This window comes from Oryza glaberrima, chromosome 7, assembly GCF_000147395.1.
Source record: "Oryza glaberrima chromosome 7, OglaRS2, whole genome shotgun sequence".
NCBI classification, from domain to species: domain Eukaryota; kingdom Viridiplantae; phylum Streptophyta; class Magnoliopsida; order Poales; family Poaceae; genus Oryza; species Oryza glaberrima.
The window spans coordinates 14495826-14516172 of NC_068332.1; the positions used below are offsets into that span (position 1 = coordinate 14495826).

Sequence of the window (20347 nt, forward strand, 5' to 3'; positions counted from 1 at the left end):
TTTTTAAGTTTAATCAAGTTTATAAAAAATATAGAAACATTTTTAACACATAACAAACATACTATCAAAATATATTCAATATTAATTTTAATGAAACTAATTTAATAATATTATTTTTTTATAAACCTTAGTCAAACATAAAAAGTAAGTTTGACTTGTAAAGAAATGGAGGGAGTATAAGATACGATAAACTGACTAAAGTATTTTTTTATTTAGATAAATATACACATATGAATTTCGTCCTATATCATTTTCTATGTAAAATTGTGTTTGATAGTAAGTTCCTTTTTTTAAAAAAAATGCATGTATGGCCTCGTTACCTAATAGGTTATTGCTTAGCTAGTATATTATAAATATCAAAATTTTAATCATATATTAAATACATTGGTTACCTTTTAACTATAATGCTTTAAACTAAATTTAGAAAAAGTTCAAATCAATTACAACTCATTGATTAGTTACATTAAAACTGAAAATTAAATTAACAAGATACTAAATTGAGAGCATAAGATGAACACAGCTTCATATCTACGATCATCACAAACCAATTCAGCCAAAATTTTCTTGAATTAACATGGCAGCCATTTTATATTAGAAACTTAGCCTATCAAATAAGAAACTTAGCTCTCAAATTTATTTTAAGATAAACGAAAGAGGCGAAAAAATTTATTTTAACCTAAACTGAAATGGCTAAAAAGTACGAATGAAGGAGTACAATTTAGGGCCTGTTTGTTTTAACTTAGGATGGTTATAATCTGGATTATTATAAGCAAGCTGAAACAAACAGATAGCTTATTATGATATATTATTACAATCTATAAAGCCATATTACTATAATCTAGTAATCCGCTTTAAAGGAGTTTATTTTAGATTATTGAGTGGCTAACAGCTAACAAGCATATAATAATCCAAACAAACAACTAACAGCTTATTTTATGTCGGTTTATTATAATCTAGCTTATAATAATCTGGTTCAATAATCTAGATTACAATAATCTTAAGTTGAAACAAACAGAGCCTTAGTGGGAAAGGTGGTACTAGTTCCCTCAGGGCAAGTCCCAAAGAATGTCACATCGGATTGAGTGATGAGGTAGATAAGAGAAGTGAGAAGAGAGATGATGAGCCACCCCTAAATCAAGTGATAACCTCCACATAAATTTCAAGAATAACGTGAGAGTATTAGAGATATTGGTATTTGTGTACTAGAGTTAACATATTGTATGAGTTGTCTCTTAATTTATCAGTGAATGATATAAATAAATTTAGAGATGGTAGTCGCATCTACCATAGCACTTGCTCTTATGGTTCTAAAGATGAATAAATGTCGCATCCAGCATGAGTAAATTATTTGATACGAATTTTTAAAGAACGCCCTTTCGTTTAGCCAGAAATAAAACAGAATTTGTGAAGCTTTACTTTGACCAGAAACTGTGATACATAGTCATATAACTCAATGTGTGCGTTAAGTCAACTAATAACACACATGACTACCATGCTACCTCCATTTTACCAGCATCTCGTATTAGTGAAGATCTGGTGACAGATTACATCAAGCAAGAGAGATGACCATGTCAGCAGGCAATAGCGCATCATCATACTAGGATACGTGTATTCCATGTTCAGAATCCAATCCAATAATCCGAATAGTGTACAACCCAACCAAGTAATCTCATACAACCTAACGGGATAGTAAACCCCAACCAATTACACCGTAACTAAGGTAATGTGTTAACAAGAACAATGCACTCCACGACCACATGCTCCACCTTGAATCCAACAAGCTCAAGGACCGGATCATCCTGTTCAGCAAGCTCCTTTTAGCTGTAAGTGCCCATGCCAATGTTGGAGCCACCGTACGGGGCACCCCCAGCAGCATCGCGGGACTTGGAGTAGCTAACGTAGTAGAATTCGCTGAGGATGGCTGTGAAGAAGGTGAAGGCCGCACCAGCAGCAAAGACACCTTTGCGCACAGTCTCGCAGGAGACGGACTCGCCAACGAACATCCCCCTGTACCGGGTGTGGTACGCATTCCGGATGGATCCGGCCATCAAGCATGCCTCAGCAATGAGGAAGGTCAACCTGCCAACGATCAGAAAACATCTTATTGAGTAATCATTTTATGGCAAGTACATTTGATTTGACTTATTAATTGGCGTATACCCTAATTTTTCCATATTACAGATTCAGGCAGTAGTAGTTAAATTCAAATAAATGCAGAAATGAGAAGCAAAACTAAACCATTTACCCTATGTACTTTGGTCAATCAAAAACCAATAGATTAGAACATGAAGAAGCACCGGGAAAAGGGAACATAACAAAAACTGTTGAACGGATGCACAGTTGCATATCAGTATATCTTTAAACCATAGGTGTTGAAACATCTGTTCATATTGGAACACCTAGAATATGATGGATATGCAGTTCTGGTTTAAGTATATGTAGTGATGGACACAACAAGCATCGTCAGAGCAGGAAGATGAAGGGAATTAGATTTGATGACATTTGGCTGTAGACTATGACAGGTGTACACTACATGAAGGTTTGGCTAGTCAAGGACACCAAGAAAGCAAGCTTTCAATTGATGTTGACTTCAGAACTTTTTTGGGATATCCCAATTGTTGATTTCAAGGAAGACCATATAACCAAGTTAATTAATTTAACAATTCATTAAAGAAACAACACAAATCAATTATAATTTGTAAAAAGATAATCACAAGTGCATGGCTACTATTAAATACTACTCCCTATGATCCCACAAAACTAGTATAGTAAGCTGTGTCAGGCCAGGTAACATGGTCTCATTACTTTATTTAAAGTCAATGAGCTAATTAATAGCACAGGTACCACCCACGGAACAAGACAGGCTGTGTTCGCTGGAGGGGGGAGTTTGGAACTAAACTCTCCGCACGGAAAACGCAGCAGTCCATTAGCACGTGATTAATTAACTATTAGCTTTTTTTTTCAAAAATGGATCAATATGATTTTTTTAAGCAACTTTCGTATAGAAACTTTTTTTAAAAAAAAAACACACCGTTTAGCAGTTTGAAAAGCGTGCGTGCGGAAAAAGAGAGGGGTGAGTTGGGAAAGGGGGATTCCGAACACACCCAAAATAGTTGTTATCAACGTCTGCGTAATGTTAAATTAAAAAATAAAAAATATTTAGTGCAAGTGTGCACCTACTGTAGGAACACTAGTTCAACTGTTAAATCCTACTCCCCCATTTCATAATGTAAGACTTTCTAGCATTACCTAGATTCATATAGATATTAATGAATCTAGACATATATAGTGTTTAGATTCATTAACATCTATATGAATGTGAGCAATGCTAGAAAGTCTTACATTGTGAAACGGAGGAAGTACCTAGTAGTAGTACAAAGCAACCAGTGACAAGCACTTTGCGCTTTGTGGGGAAAGTAAATTTGAGGCAGTTGGACATATGCAGTGACTCATGTAGCAGTTGGACATATGCAGCCACAAATGTAGGAGTAGCAATTAAACATATGCAGGCCACTCATGTAGAAGTCCAGTAGATCTACCACTTATTCAAGTAAACTATTGCAACTTTGAAAGGATAAATTCTTGAATGGGAGGTACTACCTTAAAATCCCAGAAAAGAATTGTTCAATTGTATACAGAGCTTCCGTGAGACTAATGAAATGCAAAAGCACAGCTTTAGTTCACGTCAAAATTGGAAGTTTGATTGAAATTAGAAAGATGTGAAGGAAAAATTGGAAGTTTGTGTGTAGGAAAGTTTTGATGTGATGGAATAGTTAGAAGTTTGAAGAAAAAGTTGGGAACTAAACCAAGCCTAAGAAAAGTGAACAAGTCTCCCCCACTCTTGGAGTTTTAACTGTTTAGCTTTTGTGACAGAGGAGCTGCCATAAAGTGAGGAATATTTAACCATTTGCCACATTTAGATGTGGCAATTAACTTTTTGCCACTGGACCCACATGTCATAGACACATGTGGACCCACATGTCATTGAGATAGGGGCGGCAAATACTCCCTCTGTACTCGTAAAAGAAGTTGTTTAGGACAGCGACACGGTCTCCAAAACACAACTTTGACTTCTTTTTTCTATAAAAATATTTATTGAAAAGTGATATATATATATATATACTTTTATGAAAGTATTTTTCAAGACAAATCTATTCATATAATTTTTATATTTTCAAACTCAACAACTTGAGAGTTATTTATGATTTATATTCCCAAGGTTTGACTTAAACATTGTCCTAAACGACTTCCTTTATGAGTATGGAGGGAGTAGTTATTTGCCAAATCTAAAAGTGGCAAATAGTTAAAAGCCCCCATAAAGTGAAAGCGGCCTCTTGTGCGAGCTGAAAAAAATAGTAGTACTAATTTCCTCATAAGTGGACAACAAATCACCACTTTGAGTGTGCCACAATTCAATTTGACCCTTCACCAACAATCAGCGGAATGAGGCAGCAGTCATGTGCTTAAAATATATTTTTGATTAGCATGAAAGAGATAGTAAACCTAATAGATCTGAAGGAAGAACCTCTTTGCTTCTGAATAACAGCTGCCCGAACTGATGTCAGTTTTTTCAGACTAAAATTATACTAACTGATTAGGTAGTGAATGAGCAGAACAGCTCAATAGGCCCGGTCCACTGAAGCAAAATGGTTATGAGCTCTAAATTAATAGCCAATCCAGCATAAATAAACCATCCAATAATTGTCCTCTAGATCCTCCCCTCACTAAATGCTTATGTGCAAGCATTTGTTGCAGTAGATCTGCTCAAACCACTAGATCCCATCCCCCATTAATTGCCCACCAACAACCGGATCTGAACTGAAGCTGCGCGTTCTGTGCTCAAACCACAAGTGGTAGATCTAGCTAAAAATTACCGCGGAGATTAAACTACCAGCAACCCAGATCCAGAAGCAAGCAACGAAGAGGCGCGAGATCCCAAAATATGAGTAGAAAGAAAAAAGAGGCAAAGCATTCGTAATGTTGTTTGGTTAATGTGGTGAAGCATTCGATCGAGTAGTAGCAAGCGGAGTGATGGTGATTTACCATGCGAAGAGGAAGAGGATGAGGGCGCAGGCGCGGGATCCGCCGGGCTTGAGGCCGCGGCCGCAGCAGAAGCACTTGCTGGCGAGCATGACGACGGCCTGCGCGGCGGCGAGGAGGAGGAGCGCGCCGACGCCGTAGCCGGTGGCGATGTCGGAGTCGTAGACGCAGTAGTCGTACAGCTTCTCCGAGTCGGGCGTCACCGTCGCCTGCAAAAAAAGCAACCCCCGTACGTACGTCAGCAGACGGCTCCTCCAGAGGCCGGTAGGAGAAAGGAAGGGGGTGAGTGGGAGGGGGGGGGGGGGGGCTTGCCTTGCTGCGGCGCTGCTCGGCGGCGACGGCGAGGCCGAAGGCGATGACGTCGAGGAGGAGGACGGAGGCGAGCACGATGATGGACGCCATTGCTGCCGCTGCTGCTGCGTGAGGTGGTGTGTGGTGTTCGCGGCTGCTCCTCGTGGGGAGTAGTAGTTAAAAGGAGAGGAGAGAGAGAGAGGGGCGCGGCGCTGCGGCTGGTGAGCGTGTCTTTTTTTTTTTTTTTTTGGCTTGGGGAAGAGGGAGATTAGCTGGGTGTGCGTGTCGGTGTGGTAGAGTGGAGAGGCGGTGGCGCGCGGTAGCACATCACCTCACCGATCTGGTGCGGTGGTGACTGGTGAGTGTGGAAGTGGACGGTCTAACCGAGCGAGGGATGGGGTCCACCTGTCGGGGAGTTCTTTATTGATTTTTACGTCGCCTCGGGTTGGTGGCTGCTTTCCGAGTTCCGACGGGGATGGCAGGAGTATGACTTTTTTAGAATTAAATTTTGCTAAATTTAATTAAGTTTATAAAAATAATTAATCTCTACTTTATAAAAATTATTAAGATGTTTGTTATTTTGGTACGTCATTCGAGTATGAGTAGTTTGTTCGTTTTTGAAAATATAGATGTGTATTGAGTCGGTTTTTTGAGTTCGTTTGCTTTCGTAAATACAGAAGTAATTGTATAATAATTCTCTTTAAAAAACTTGCATGCTAACCTAAGACGATCGGACTCTTAATTGCCGCTCATAATTTTCTTAAAAATATATATATCCAAACGAGTTCCCACAGTAGATTTTACCTTAACTAAAACATATAACAATAATAATATTAAAATAGCCTTACCCGTTGCAACGAACGAACATTTGTTCTAGTAATATCTAATATACCAATTTAATTTCATTATATCTAATATTAAATATATTTTAATAATATTTTTATTTTGTGTTGAAAATATTAATATTTTTTCTATAAACTTGATTACTCCTTCGGGCTGATAATATTTATCGTTTTAGATAAGAATGAGATCAAACATTAGAACCTTTGATTATAAATCAGTTTTAAAATATTTGTCTATCAAATATGATGATTACATGTATCGATTAGGCTTAAAAAGTAATGTAATAAAATCATATATATATATATACCAATACTTTTATATTATAATGAAAAATATGATTAAAATTGTTTTTAGAGACTGTGTTCTTGTCCAAATTATTAATTCGGAGCGAGTAAACTCAAACTAGTAGTTTGACTTAAAAAAGATAAAGCAATGCTCGTGATAAATTTGCTCGTGGGATACCTGTGTCAGTGGAGCATGTTGACGATGAATTGAGTTGTTTTTATTTAGTACGGCAATTTTTTCGCAGCAATTTTCTGCGAGCACTTGCGTCCGGCAGCTTTGCGTGCCGCGCCTAGTTTAGTTAGGTCGTTTCGGTGTGCGGCGCACCAGGCTGCGTTTGGTGCGTTGTGGCGGGGCATGGTTGGCCGTGCTCCTCATTAGCTCTCACCGTCTCACCCTCTCACGGGACAATCGCCCAAGCACCACGACGCGTGCCTAGTGCCCTTTACTCTTTCTTTTCTACAGTAATCTACCCTATAATTCACCAACAGTGTGTTACATCCTCATTCCTCATCGATCGGTCAGGATCGCCTCAATCAAATCCAATGCTCCACGTTACTCCCACCTCCCCCATACTCTCTCCCTGCAAACCCCGCCCCTCCCGGATCGCCCCTCTCTCTGCTTCCCAATTCCCATTCCCGTTTCCTCACGCGCAAACACAATCTGCGCTCCCTCTCTCCCGAGCACAGCCGTCGCGCAATCTCCGCTCCCTCTCTCCCATCGCTCCCTCTGTCCCGAGCGCAGCCGCCGCTGCCGCTGATCGATCATCGCCGGTGACCCCCACCCATCCCCTCATGCGCAATCCCTCTCGCCCGGAGCACAGTTCCTTGTCGCGGTGACCGATCCCCCACTACGCCGCCGCCTCCGAACCCCGACGCCGCGTGGCTTCGTACCTACCTCGCCAGCCAACTCGAGATCGACGGCGAGCCCTTCCACCAACAACGGCGCCATCCCCTACTTCGACGGAAGCTGCTCCGTCAACTTCCTCCTCGGCCCTCCCCAACGTCCTCCAGATCAACGCCACCGACGCGTCTCAATCCGACCGCTTCGCCAGACGCCGCCGGTGCCTCTCAATCCGGCAACGCCAGACGCCGCCGATGCCCCACATTGCTTCGGCATACATTTGACCAACGAAGGACATCGCTGTTAACACTGTAATTTGGCTAGTTGGGTTATTTGGTTTGCCAAATTACTGATTAGTTAGTGGTTTGCTTAATTAATTGCTTTCTTTGGAATTTGTGTGTTAAGTTAACAGGTACAGCACGTGGGCTTTGCATGCATGGAGAGGCTTTGTTGCGTCAGGATGTGTATCGTGCAGGAGTTGCATGCATGGCGATGTGTCGTTGGGCTGAGAAGATTTGCTCTGCTTGCATGATAGAGATGGAGGCCCATGCACGGCGCTGCGTTGCTGTTAGATGAGGTTTCCGTGAAGGCATATGTATTTGTTTTTGGTAGAGTTAGAGATAAACTTTTGTTAGATTTGATTCCGTATTCGGCTAGGACGGTAGGAGTAATATGTGTTGCCATATATGGTTGCTAAAAGACCGGAGCACGCCTGTATATATATCAGGTGCATGGCCGATTGGAAGGGACCAATCGAACAAAATCAATCTATTTATTTAGTTTTTCATCTATTTCTGTTTTCTCTTTCCCGTGCTTTTTCTCTCTACTGCCAAGCTCTAGGGTTTGGTGGATCTTCGTCGTTTTACGCTAGAAAACGGTCGGTTCTCCTTCACGAAAGCGAGGAATCTTTGTTGCTTTGCTCGGAAAGCATCCGGTGATCGTCACGTAAGCACGGTCAGTATCGTGTTGCTGCGCAGATCAATTTCGCGCGCCAACAATCGCGCCAACATATATAAATGTTCGTCTGAATATTTATGAATTTGGCTTTCCTCTCTGAATATTTCTGAATTTGGCGATATCATTTCTGGGTTGTTCTGAGTGAATTTTGAATATACTCATTTTTATTTTAATCATGATTGGTTTGCACACTAACTTCGTCATCTGGCAGGAGCATAAGCTACCCAATCAAAAATCGTCGTTAGCCAACGACCTGCTTCTTGGGACCCCTTGCTGTTTACCGCCGACGACGGTTCCTCCTCACTTGTAGGTTCTACTCTTTTTTTCCCCTGTTTCCCTTGTGTGTTTGCTAACTACTATGAACGACATGTCATCTTGGCATATTTCTTGCGGTAAAATGGCTAGCTTTTATTGTACATAGGATTCGTGCCACTGTGTACAGTCCCTGACTCCTACCGGCGGATACGTTCACTCAAGCTTAGCTGGTTTTATGTTGGCAAATAAAATGGGACAGTGATTAAGGTTAGTGCAAACGACGATGACATGTAGTACTTCATTTTACAGGTTGAGGCATAGGTGTTTTTTTTTTTTTGGCAAAAATACCTGTCATATAGCTGGTTTTGGACACCAATTCTGTGGTTGTATGTGTTTAATAGTGTGCCCGTGCATTGCAACGGGAAAACTAATCATTAATCAGGGTTCAGTTTTCGTGATATGAAGGGGATATTTTCATCTTTGTCTTTATATAGGAGAAAAAATTGCCCATGATTTATTTATCTCAATTGCATCATGCACATCATGGCAAGAAATAATGTCTACCTGGAAGCTGCAACATGGCAGTCTTATTATAGTACTAACCTAAAAATTATATAAAGATCAAATAAGTAGGCGTCACCGAAAAATGATCTGGTGAAATGGTGATGTCAAAATCAGTAGGCTTCTATTTAGAAAATGTGGCTACATTCCAAAGTTGCATGAATTCCAGTTTGCTTCATCCAGATAGACCACTTAACTTAATTTACGAAAATTGAGTGACTGAATTTGACCGACTCAAAGCTTATCAAACGTACTGAGTGGGAGAGGAATACAATTTACTTAATTCAGAAGACCGGTTTATTGTGGTGAGCAGCTTTTGTTTTCTTATTTACTATTTCAACCATGCTTAATTGTATTTGTTAATCTTCCAGCAGTGCACTATATTTTGCAATTTCAGTACCCTATTAAGTAGCACACCATTTCAGTACTCGTTAGTCTTCCAGCAGTGCACATTATTTTTCAATTTCAGATGTTAGCTTTACATTGACATGTGTTAGCTCTAAATTGACATTATTCGACAACTTCCAGTACTAAAGTCTTGCTCTGAATTCACATGTGTTATCTATAAATTTCAGATGTTTCATATAGATTGTCCTTGGGATACTAACAGCAACGAACCTTGTTGTTTCTATGGAAAGTTGACACATTTTATTTTATTTTTTGATGCATTTATGACGATCAAATCCCGTGCACTGAACGTTAGAACTTAGAACCATTCAGTGCCTTGTTACGAACAGAGGTGGTGCAATGCATGACATGATCTGCACTTTTATCACTGAAATTGAGGTCTGAATGTTTTAGGTCTGGAGTTGAGTTTGAGTTTTGAATCACAGTTCAGTGACTTCAGTCCTGATGATATTTTCCCAATCCATACATGTTGTATTCCTTGCATCACTAGCCATCATAGCAGAAGGGAATGAGTAACTATAATTTTGGTTGCGGCAAGTATTTCTGAAAGAACCTGTTACCCTGAATAGGATTTAAGTGTACAGCTTAATTAGGTAGAAAAGATACAGAATGCTGTTTAGTACTCCTTACTTGAAGGCCTTTGACGAAGCCATGTCCATATGGTCAAATGTCATCTGTAATATTTCAAATTCAGGATGGTGTGGGATGATGAGCTTCATATTTTAAATTTCCTTTTTATCCCAGAAATACTATTATGTTATTTGTTAGGTTTAATATGGCCAAATTTAAAATATGAGGTTTTTAGCCCTGCACTTCTTAACCTGAACACTCTTGGATATGCATAGAATCTTGTACTAACTTTCTCCATTGCAACTGAAACACTCAGTTTTTTTAGCAGATAAGCATTACGTTGTGAAAAACTGAAAAGATTACAGGTATTTATGGTAAAGTAGAAACCTAAAATAAGATGGAGGAAGGCGACCAGTACAGGTTAGTGCCAAATACAGGGAGTATGCAATGGCCACCAGTAAGGTAGTAACAAATTAAATGTTCACCAGCAGGATAAGGACTAATATCTTATATTCGCGCAAAAAGGACTAATATCTTATACTATTTTGTTGGGTTGCATTAAATAAAGGTTAGTCTTTGGGTAATGAAATGTTTTCTGGTTAACATTCAGTTATTAATATGTCAAACATGCTGGTCTGTGAATGGGATGGAAAACCCTGGTTGATTCTTTTACAACTTATTATGTTTTTAATATGATTGTAGAAACTTGTACTAAATTTTTGTACCGCTTGCTGATTGATAATCTCTATTGGACACTACATAATAGACGCGCCAGTTGGGTCGGTAAATGATTTTCACACAATTTAAGTTCGTATGAAATTTTCCCTATATCTCCCCTTTTATTCATATGAAAAGATAGAAAAAAAATAATAGGATTGTATTCCTGCGCTTTGCTTTTATAGGAAAAATAACAAGGGGTATGATCTCTTGCTAAACTTTCATTTCTTTTTCTTATGGTACTATCAAAGTGTTCCTATCCTGTTTCTTGTGTTTTTATTCCCGTATGATTGGAGAAGCATGCCACTTCAAATCTTCCGTTTTACCCATTTCCCTGTTTTTTCTACCATGTGAATCTTAGAACATAGAATTTTGCAAAAAAAAAAAAATCTATGTTCAAATGGATCATTAAAAAATTGGTGCATATCTACGGTTACTCAAGTACTACCTCAGATTATAAGACTTTCTAGCATTGCTCACGTTTAACTTTTTGCCACTTTTAAGATGTGGCAATTAATTATTTGCCACTCGTGTTCTTTGACATGTGGGCCCTCATATGTCAATGACATGCGGGTCCAGTGACAAATACTTTATCACTACTCGTAAGAGTGGCAAATTCTTAATTATTCCTTATTCTACATAGGCATCAAATGCTTTGTTTTTGTACTTGTTTACACCCGCAACAAATTAATGAAATAACTCATTTACTTTTTAAACATACTTTTAAACGTATATTGCCCTCTATATTGTATACTAAGTGATTATGTAATCAATTCTGGTCCAGATTTATTGTGCCTATATAATATCATATTATTGTACTTTTTGTGAAATATATTTGATTAAGGCATGAATTGAATTAAAGCTTAATTGTACATATCATAAAAAAATTGCTAACATGAAATTTTAAATGTTAATAAAGATAAATAGAATAGTCCCGTAGCGTATAGCACGGGCATATTACTAGTCAAAGTTAGTACGAGATTTAAAAGGTATCACGGATCTGAACAGAGTTCTTATACAGATTTTTAGCACTAGATACGTTATATTTTGTAGTATTAGATTTGTTTTGATGGAAGGTTATCATCAAACTAATAGGATAAGTCCTATAAAAAACTTAATTAGGAGTAGCAACATGTTAATGGAGCACGTTGGCTTTTCGATTCCAAGATCTGAAATATTTTACTACTCCCTCCGTTTCAGGTTACAATACTTTCTAGCATGATGTTAATGAATCTAGGTATGCAACATCTATATGAATGTCCCTGAAAAAAAAAACATCCATATGAATATGGGCAATACTAGAAAGTCTTATAAATGAAACAGAGGTAGTAGTATTTTACGTTATTGTCACTCTAAAAAAAAATTTTCTTGAAAACTCCCATTTTCCCAGACGAACCGTTTTCGCGTGCATCTACGAAAAATTGGCCTCCCATTTTTGCGTGCGGATCCTTAATAGGCCCGCATGTGAAAATCGTGTGGGCCTCTTAAGTAGACCGCACACGAAAATACCTCTCCCTCTTTTCCCTCTCACTCACTTCAAAATTTTCACCTCCTCTCTTTCTTTTTCCTTTTATTCTCCCTCAATCACTCATCTCTCCCTTCTTTTCCTCTCCTCTCCTCCCCTCCCCTCCCCACCGAGCGCACGGGCGTGGGAGGCGCCCGGCTCGCTGCTGCCGCCAACAAGGCGGTAAACGGAAGCAGGCGGGAGGCGGCACGGCGAGCGACCGGCCGATCTGCGCCACGCCAACGACGAGGAGGAGGAGGCGCCCGGGAGCGGTGACGGCGGCCAGTCGCGGTGGCGGTCGGGATCGGAGGGCTCGGAAGCGGCACGGTCAGGAGCGGCGGCGGCACAACGACGGCGATGACAAGGACGACGGTGGCCACATGCGGCAGCAGCTAGCGATTCTAGGGTTAGGGTCGTTAGGGTTTTGGATTTTTTGGATTTTATTTTTTTTGTTTTTTTTGCGTGCGGGCGGTATAATTTGACCGCAGGGGATAATTGATTATCTTGTACGGTCCACTTAACCCGACTGCACGGGAAGATGGATTATCCCGTGCGGTTGGGCCACCCGCACGCGAAAATATGGATTTTCGTAGACACCTAGGTGCAGCTAGGCGGGACCTCCGTACGGGAAAATGCATTTTGACCACACGGAAAAATATTTTGTGTATGTGTACTAGTGTGTAGTACGGCATGAGTATCACTTGCTCTGTTATTAGGAGACATTTCAGATTTTAAATAGACTAGCAAAGTGTTCGTGCGTTGCTACTGGAAAAGTTACAATATATCATATCTAGCTAGAGAAACGTGAAAGGCAAATAAGACCACGATAAAATTAAGTGAGAGGACTGGAGAGACTTAAATTAGTAACTACACCTCACTCATTTAGCTACTTACATCAAACTACACATGAAATATCAATAGTCAAATAAATCGATAACCGATCCGAAAGAGTTAGAGCTATTGATTTTTTTTTTGAAATTATGGACCTTTGTCATAGGTTGGATTTTGAAATTAAGACTTGACACTATTTGGACGACGCAAAGAGCCTAAAGGAAGTCGTTTTGGACAGCGACACGTTCTCCAAAACACAACTTTGACTTCTTGTTTCTATAAAAATATTTATTGAAAAACGATATATGTATACTTTTATGAAAGTATTTTTCAAGACAAATATATTCATATAATTTTTATATTTTCAAACTCAATAACTTGACAGTTATTTATAATTTATATTCCTAAGATTTAACTTAAATATTATTTTAAATGATTTTCTTAACGAGTAGAGAGAGTAGTTTGGTTGAACCAATTTAAATCTTATGGATAGATGCATAGAAACTTTCTCTCGCCTCGATTATCGTATGGACGATATGATAGTCGAGACTCGAGAGTACATCACGGGCTCGCGGTGATTAGCTTTGGCTGCTTGGTGGGAGCAATGAGCTAGGTGGCGAGAGGAGTTTAGGTCACGATGAGGCTTTTATTTGGCAGACTCAGCTCAAGGAAAGTTTTGTGGGCTGTGGGCATCCTATTTGATCAGCACCGATGCGGTCGATCTTTGGATGGATGTTGTCTCTACCAATGGACAAAAAAAATTCTTGAAACTTATCAAATCAAATTGTGATCACGAATTGGATATATACGTGCAGAAAAACTTGACCCAAACTGATTTAGTAACGCACGGAGGACTCCCGCGGGACTCGGGAAGTACGTCAATGCGTGCGTGAAAAAACCCAAAAAGTACATCACCGAAAAACCGATATGAAGAAGAAATTGATGAACGAAGAAAACAAATTTCGCTCTTCATAGAGATAGGATATATAGAACATTGCGGGGTGTCGAAGAGGTTTTTTTTCCGGGACGACTTTTTTTTCCTGGAATCAGATTTTAAATGTTGAGCGAAATGATTTTTTTTCACGAACCTTTTTTTAGGCTGCGTTTTTTCTTGCCATTTTTTTCCCTCGAATCGGATCGCTTTTTTTCTCGTTGCGTGGAACCGGATTTTTGTTTCTCGCGTTACGTTGTGCCAAACTTTTTCTCATGGAATCATAGAAAAATGCTTACGGTCGAACGTCCGATCCAGCGAAAAAGATCGGACCAGACGCACCATATAACACTTGCCCCAAATTAGAACCAACGTACGTGTCGTTTCTTTTTCAACAACCAATGCATTTCTCTCTTTCATCAGTTAGCTGACATACTACTTGTTGTTCATGCATGTAGCTTTTTAACAAGTTTCAAATGTTTTTTTCCAAATAACCATATATTAAAACTGTGATTCGATTCCACTATTATATTTATTGTAGTTAAATCTTTATAACAAGATCCGATATGACTATATTCCAATCAAAACATTTTTTGTAGCAATAAATCTTTGTTTATGTTTCAATTATTTTATTTAGATGTTTCAATAAGTATTTCATAATGTTTCACTAGTTTATTTGTAAATATCACATAGCATGTTTTAAGAATGTTTTAGTTGGTAATTTGTGATGTTTCAATGCTTATAGCTTGATATTTCAGACGTGGTATAAAAAGTATTAGGTATTTGTAAAATATAATACATGTTGCATATGATATTTTTTCTATGTTTCATTCATTATGACTCAAAGTTTCATATATTCATTGATGGTGTTGCGGTCCGTATATTATTAAATGTTGTATCTTCTGGAACATTTCATGTAATGAGTAGAACAATGAAACATATTTTTGGTGAAACAATATCCCATTGTTTGACAAATATTTTTTCATCCTTTTTAAATTTTTTTATGGACACGTCTTTTTGTTTTTGCTGGATTTTTTTTATTGTGACTCGGTATTTTTTCCCGTGGTGTAGAAATCGGATGATTTTTTTCTGCATTTTTTGGGATTCTTTTTCCGGCTTATTTTTCGTTGCCTACCAATGAGACGTTTTTTTCGCTGTTTTTTTATTTTCTTTACATATGCGTTGTTTTGTTTTTTCATGGCTTTTTTCCGCCACTGTTATTTTTGCGATGATTACGAATCGTACTTTTTTTGCTGTTCTTTTGGACGGCGTTTTTTTTCCTTGTATTTTTTCCGAACTTTTGTTTCGCCTTTTTTTTCGATGGTGTTTTATTATTTGGACTGTCTAGCCAACATTCGGCTGATAAAAACAAAAAAAAAAACAGCAGGCTGCTCTATAGCAAATCCCTTATTTTTTGCGTGACTTTTTTTCCGCTCTTTTTTTATTATGGACGACGGAAATATTTTATACTTTTTAAGTAAGTAGAAAAAATGCCCGTGCGTTGTAACATGTGAATTATATTTTAATTTTATTATATTTATACGGTTTAGCTAAATGAAATTCATCGTGGGAATTCGCTTAGATATTTTTTTTAGAAAATCATGAGCTGTAATTAGGCGTACGACTTTCATCTCAATTTAGCATGCGAGTTTTATTACATAGATTTCTTATACGACTTCTTTTGCATTTTTAAAAGTAAACGAAGTTAAAATTCAACTCAAACACGGATATGTATTTTCAAAAGCGAACGAATTTAAAAACCGACTCAAATACGGTTGACGTATTAAAATACTGACAAAAACAACTTCAATTTTTATAATAGATTTTTATAATAGTAGAGATAGAGAACAGACGTAGAGATTTATGCATGAGTACTTCATCGTATATGCGTCTAAATTTGTACTGATAGATAGACCAAAACATCTTAAAAAAGCTATATCTACTCGCTCCGTCATATAATATAAAGGATTTTGATTTTTTCTTGTACTATTTGACCACTCGTCTTATTCAAAAAAATTTGTGCAAATATAAAAAATAAAATGTTGTGTTTAAAATACTTTGAATAATAAAGTAAGTCACAAATAAAATAAATAATAATTTCATTTTTTTTATAAGACAGAATAGTTAAATAGTATAAGAAAAAGTTAAAATCTTTTATGTTATGGGACGAAATGTGGGTTTGGTGGTTTCGGTGTGCGCGCCGCGCACCCGGCTGCCGGCCTGCGTTGTCGGCCGTTGCTGTCCCATGCCCCGTTCCCATGCCGCGCCCGGTGATGACGCTTGGTGGCGTCGTGAAACGCAAAGGAAAATCTCGGTACGGACAGCTCGGCCCTGTACTACAAAAACAATCACCAAATCGGGCCCGGCCACACATAAGAGCGTCCTAATAAGCTCGCGGGCTTAGCACAAACAATAACAATGTTGATGTTATTATGCTACCACTAATTAATGTCGCATGTTAATATATATGCCTTTGTAGTTTGTCCTCGTATATCACCACCACATTTTATATATATTCGTCTCGTTGGACAATCAGTGTGCTATGTGCATTTGTGTGTGTTGCACATGTTTGACAACGATCGATCGCTTGCACGCACTGTTCATCACTGTTGCGTGAGAGGATCAGAGGACTCGACCAAAAGGGATGTTCAAGCTTTGGCAACCGGCTCACGTATCAAGTGCGTCAGACCATATCTGTCTCGTTTCCTTTCCTAACCTTTCTTTTTTTTTTCCCTGAAGGGTGTGCTTTCTGTGAAATCAGTAGAGGATGTAAACCATGGTTATATTCTTAATTTCTGTTTGGTATTATCGTAGATTATGATAATTTCGAACCATGTGAAACAACTTTTATTTAAAACTATGTTACATACTACTCTCCGTCTACAAATTTTGTACAGGGACTATAATATTTTTATGATCTCTCCATAAAATAAAGAAAATTATTTCAGGTACTTCCTCGAACTGATCGCTTGGCACAATTAAACCCTAAATTTTTTGGATAATTTTACCCTATTCTCGGTAATCCACTTTACTTCTTATTGATATTTCTTTTTTTCCTCCTTAAATTTGTATTTAAAGTTTCAGTCTTTTTATTCCCCCTATCTCCGTGTTGATGAGGTGACTCAAAAACGACTCATGCTTTCTCTCGGCTGACCCTTTCCTCCTCCAGTTCTGACGGCTATTAGTCACCGATTAGGAGGGAGGAGCAACCGTGGTCGGGCTTGTTCCGTGGTTGGCTTAATCTTGTTTCCCTTTCTTGTTCAAATTGAAGGACTTTTCAATGTCCACCTCCTTCATCACGGTTGTGGCTAGTTGTGGTTGGAACTTCCAAACTTCTCTCCGGCATCTACCATCCGGTCGACCGCTAACTACTACTAGGTGTGCCACCAACGCTTGCCACAGAGAGAGCAGTATATGTGCACCAGATGTGATGTCAGTCCTCCATTTTTACAAGAAGAAGGTTGTCCCAAATGATATGAACTTCTTCAATGAGTATTCCTCAATCGCCTTCCCCAAGAGGAGGGAGCTATGCAGAGACCGAGGGTAGTCTTAGAATGATTGTATCCTTTGATGTAATTATCTAAGATCAATAAAACTCTCTTTGTCAAAAAAAAAAAAAAGAGGAGGGAGCTATTGGTGGCGGAGAGAGGTGCAAATATCATGTGAAGGGCAGGCTGAACGATGGTGCTAGTCAAAGTGACGGAAGTGGGCAGTGCACTAGGCGGAGATACATACTTTCCATGGTTTATTATTGGATGACAATTTTGTATGGTTCTAGCATCATAGTTTGACTATGTAATCTAGGTAGTTCACAAATGATATCTAGAACTAAAACTTGCAATTTGTGATATTAATAAAGAGGCAATGGTTTTCGTTAATCTCTATTGAGCTTTCATAGCTATTTTTCATGTTAAACTAGGGGGATTGCCTTGCGCAAAACTGCAGTTTTGCCCGTTGCTAGATAATTCACATAGAGTTAGATTTAATATGTAACTCCAAAATTTTATTTATATAGGTACCATTATATGTGAAATTATATTTGAATTTCATATATGATTCTTAGGTTCTATTTTATAAGCTCTAGATTTCATATACAACTCTTAAATTCTATTTCTGCAGATATAATTGTATTTTATATAGAACAATATCAATTGATCTACACTTTTACAATCCGAACCCACCATGATCTAACGGTTAAGATATTTTTCTTTTTCTCCAAATAATTATGTGACAATTTCTGGTTTTCAAAATGAACGTGGTGCCTTCTTTCAAGTCTGTCTTAGTAAAATATTATAATAGATAGATACTCCCTTCCTTTCAGGTTATAAGACATTTTGACTTTGGTCAAAGTCAAATTGCTTTAAGTTTGACCAAGTTTATAGAAAAAAGTAATAACATTTTCAACCCAACACAAATTTATTATGAAAATATATTCAATTATTGATTTGATGAAACTAATTTAGTATTATAAATATTACTATATTTGTCTATAAACTTAGTTAAACTTGTAACAGTTTGTCAAAACATCTTATAACCTGAAACGGAGGGAGCAGATCATAATGTCCTTATCTGTCTTTATCTAGGCCTAAAGTTCTTCTTAGCAGTAAGTCTTCAGATGGAGGAAAAAAAAACATCACGTAGCAATTTTTTTTGCCATGTTTTAGGTTCCTCTCTGTTCTTCTCATAGATTATCTTGCAATGAGACATTTGCCTTTTATTTGAGGTCCAATTTATGAGGCTCTTGGATTGAGGGTTTACTTATGTTCTTTTGCCATATTGTAAGCATGTAAGTGCTGGCGTTAATTACTTATGTTCCTTTGGTCATATAGCTGCATTATACATTTCTTTCAAATCCATAATTGTGGTTTGAGTAAAATGCACCTGCGGTCCTTAAATTTGTCAGTAAGTTTCACTTAGGTCCACGAACTTGCATAGTGCACATCGAGGTCTCTAAACTTGGTTTATTGTATCATTCCGGTCCAAAGCCGTGTTTGACCGTGGTCTTGCCTACGTGGCACGCCACGTGAACGATGACATGGAATTTTTTTTAAAAAATTCTCCCTTCTTCTTTCTTTTTTCACCACTGCGACAACCCCTCCCCTCGTGCCGCCTCTCACCACCGAGAAAAAAGAAGGAAGAAGGGAGAAAATAAAAAAAAATTACATGTCATTGTCCACGTGGCGTGCCACGTAGACAAGACCACAGTCAAACGCGGTTTTGGACCGGGATATACAATAAACCAAGTTTAGAGACCTTGATATGCACTTTGCAAGTTCGTGGACCTAAGTGAAACCTCGAAACAAGTTTAAATACCGCTGGTGTATTTTACTCTTGTGGTTTTATCCATACGTGCTTGTGCTGCAGTCCATTTTGCTGGTGTAGTGATATTAGGGGGGCCATGCATTAGAGTTTTGGCTTTTAATTTGTACGAAATATGGTGAAGAACTTTAGATCTCTCTCTGTGGAGTATTGTATTAGCTGCAATAATTTCAAACTTTAGGGATCTCAATTCTTGTTTTGGCATTAGAAATTTGAACTGTGCACCTGTCATTTTGCTGGTTTCTTTTCCTCTCAGGGCAGGAGGATCATCCCCACTGACAACCAGAGCACGGCGTCAGTATGCTTGACCAATCAATTAATGATGGATGCCACTGACAACCGGACCACGGCGTCTTCGACACCACCATGATTTCTGACTGGTTATTGGGTTAAGCTTCGTTATGTCATCTCCTAATTTTTTTATGTCCACGTTTGCTTAGAGCAAGTTTAATAGTATAGCCGACTACTAACTCTAATTTATCTATAGCCAACCTAATAGCTCATTCATACAATAGTTACATACTACACTATTAATACCTGGTCCCACTTATCATACACACAGCGTGTCTTAGAGTCCGTGCTACAGCTGGCTATAAATCTGTAGTCCGCTGCTCTTCTCTCTTTTTATTTATCTCCTTAAAATATATTTGCAGCTGGCTTATAATTTGCTATTGTACCTGCTCTTTCGATGGTTTATCATTCTCCAGATCTATGAACTGGTTCTTGATCATTTGATCATTATGTGCTTGAAATTTTACACATTTGGTCCTGAGTCTGTATTAAATGTGTAAAATTTCAAGTGATAAGGTCTTCTCCAGTGTCATGATCAGTTTGCTGATCGTCACATTATCAATTAGTCCCCTTTAATTAATCCAAGCGTGAAGCATGCATGCTTACGTGGAACAATTAATTATATATAAGCCTTGCGGACTTGCACAAACAAAGATGTATATAGAGGCATAAGTACATAGTACTCCCTCCGTCGAAAAAAAAAC

The 20347-nt window shown here is 38.3% G+C and overlaps 1 protein-coding gene across 1 annotated transcript; it reads right to left on the reverse strand.

The window, feature by feature from the left end:
* Window positions 1-1571: 1571 nt before the first annotated feature.
* On the reverse strand, window positions 1572-5565 carry LOC127779861 (uncharacterized). The gene is made up of 3 exons (XM_052306783.1): window positions 5353-5565; window positions 5044-5249; window positions 1572-2079 (listed from the first exon to the last, which is right to left on the reverse strand). Exons 1-3 carry the CDS (start codon window positions 5440-5442, stop codon window positions 1818-1820), a joined length of 558 nt encoding a protein of 185 aa, XP_052162743.1. The 5' UTR covers window positions 5443-5565; the 3' UTR covers window positions 1572-1817.
* Between the last annotated feature and the right edge of the window lie 14782 nt (window positions 5566-20347).

What these genes read in the sequence shown, in the direction of transcription:
- LOC127779861 (XM_052306783.1), bottom strand. Translation starts at nt 5,442, where the DNA reads ATGGCGTCCATCATCGTGCTCGCCTCCGTCCTCCTCCTCGACGTCATC. An exon ending in CCGAGCAGCGCCGCAGCAAG is followed by an intron (nt 5,250 to 5,352) that starts GCAAGCCCCCCC and finishes CTTTTTTTGCAG; the next exon opens with GCGACGGTGACGCCCGACTC. An exon ending in ATCCTCTTCCTCTTCGCATG is followed by an intron (nt 2,080 to 5,043) that starts GTAAATCACCAT and finishes GATCGTTGGCAG; the next exon opens with GTTGACCTTCCTCATTGCTG.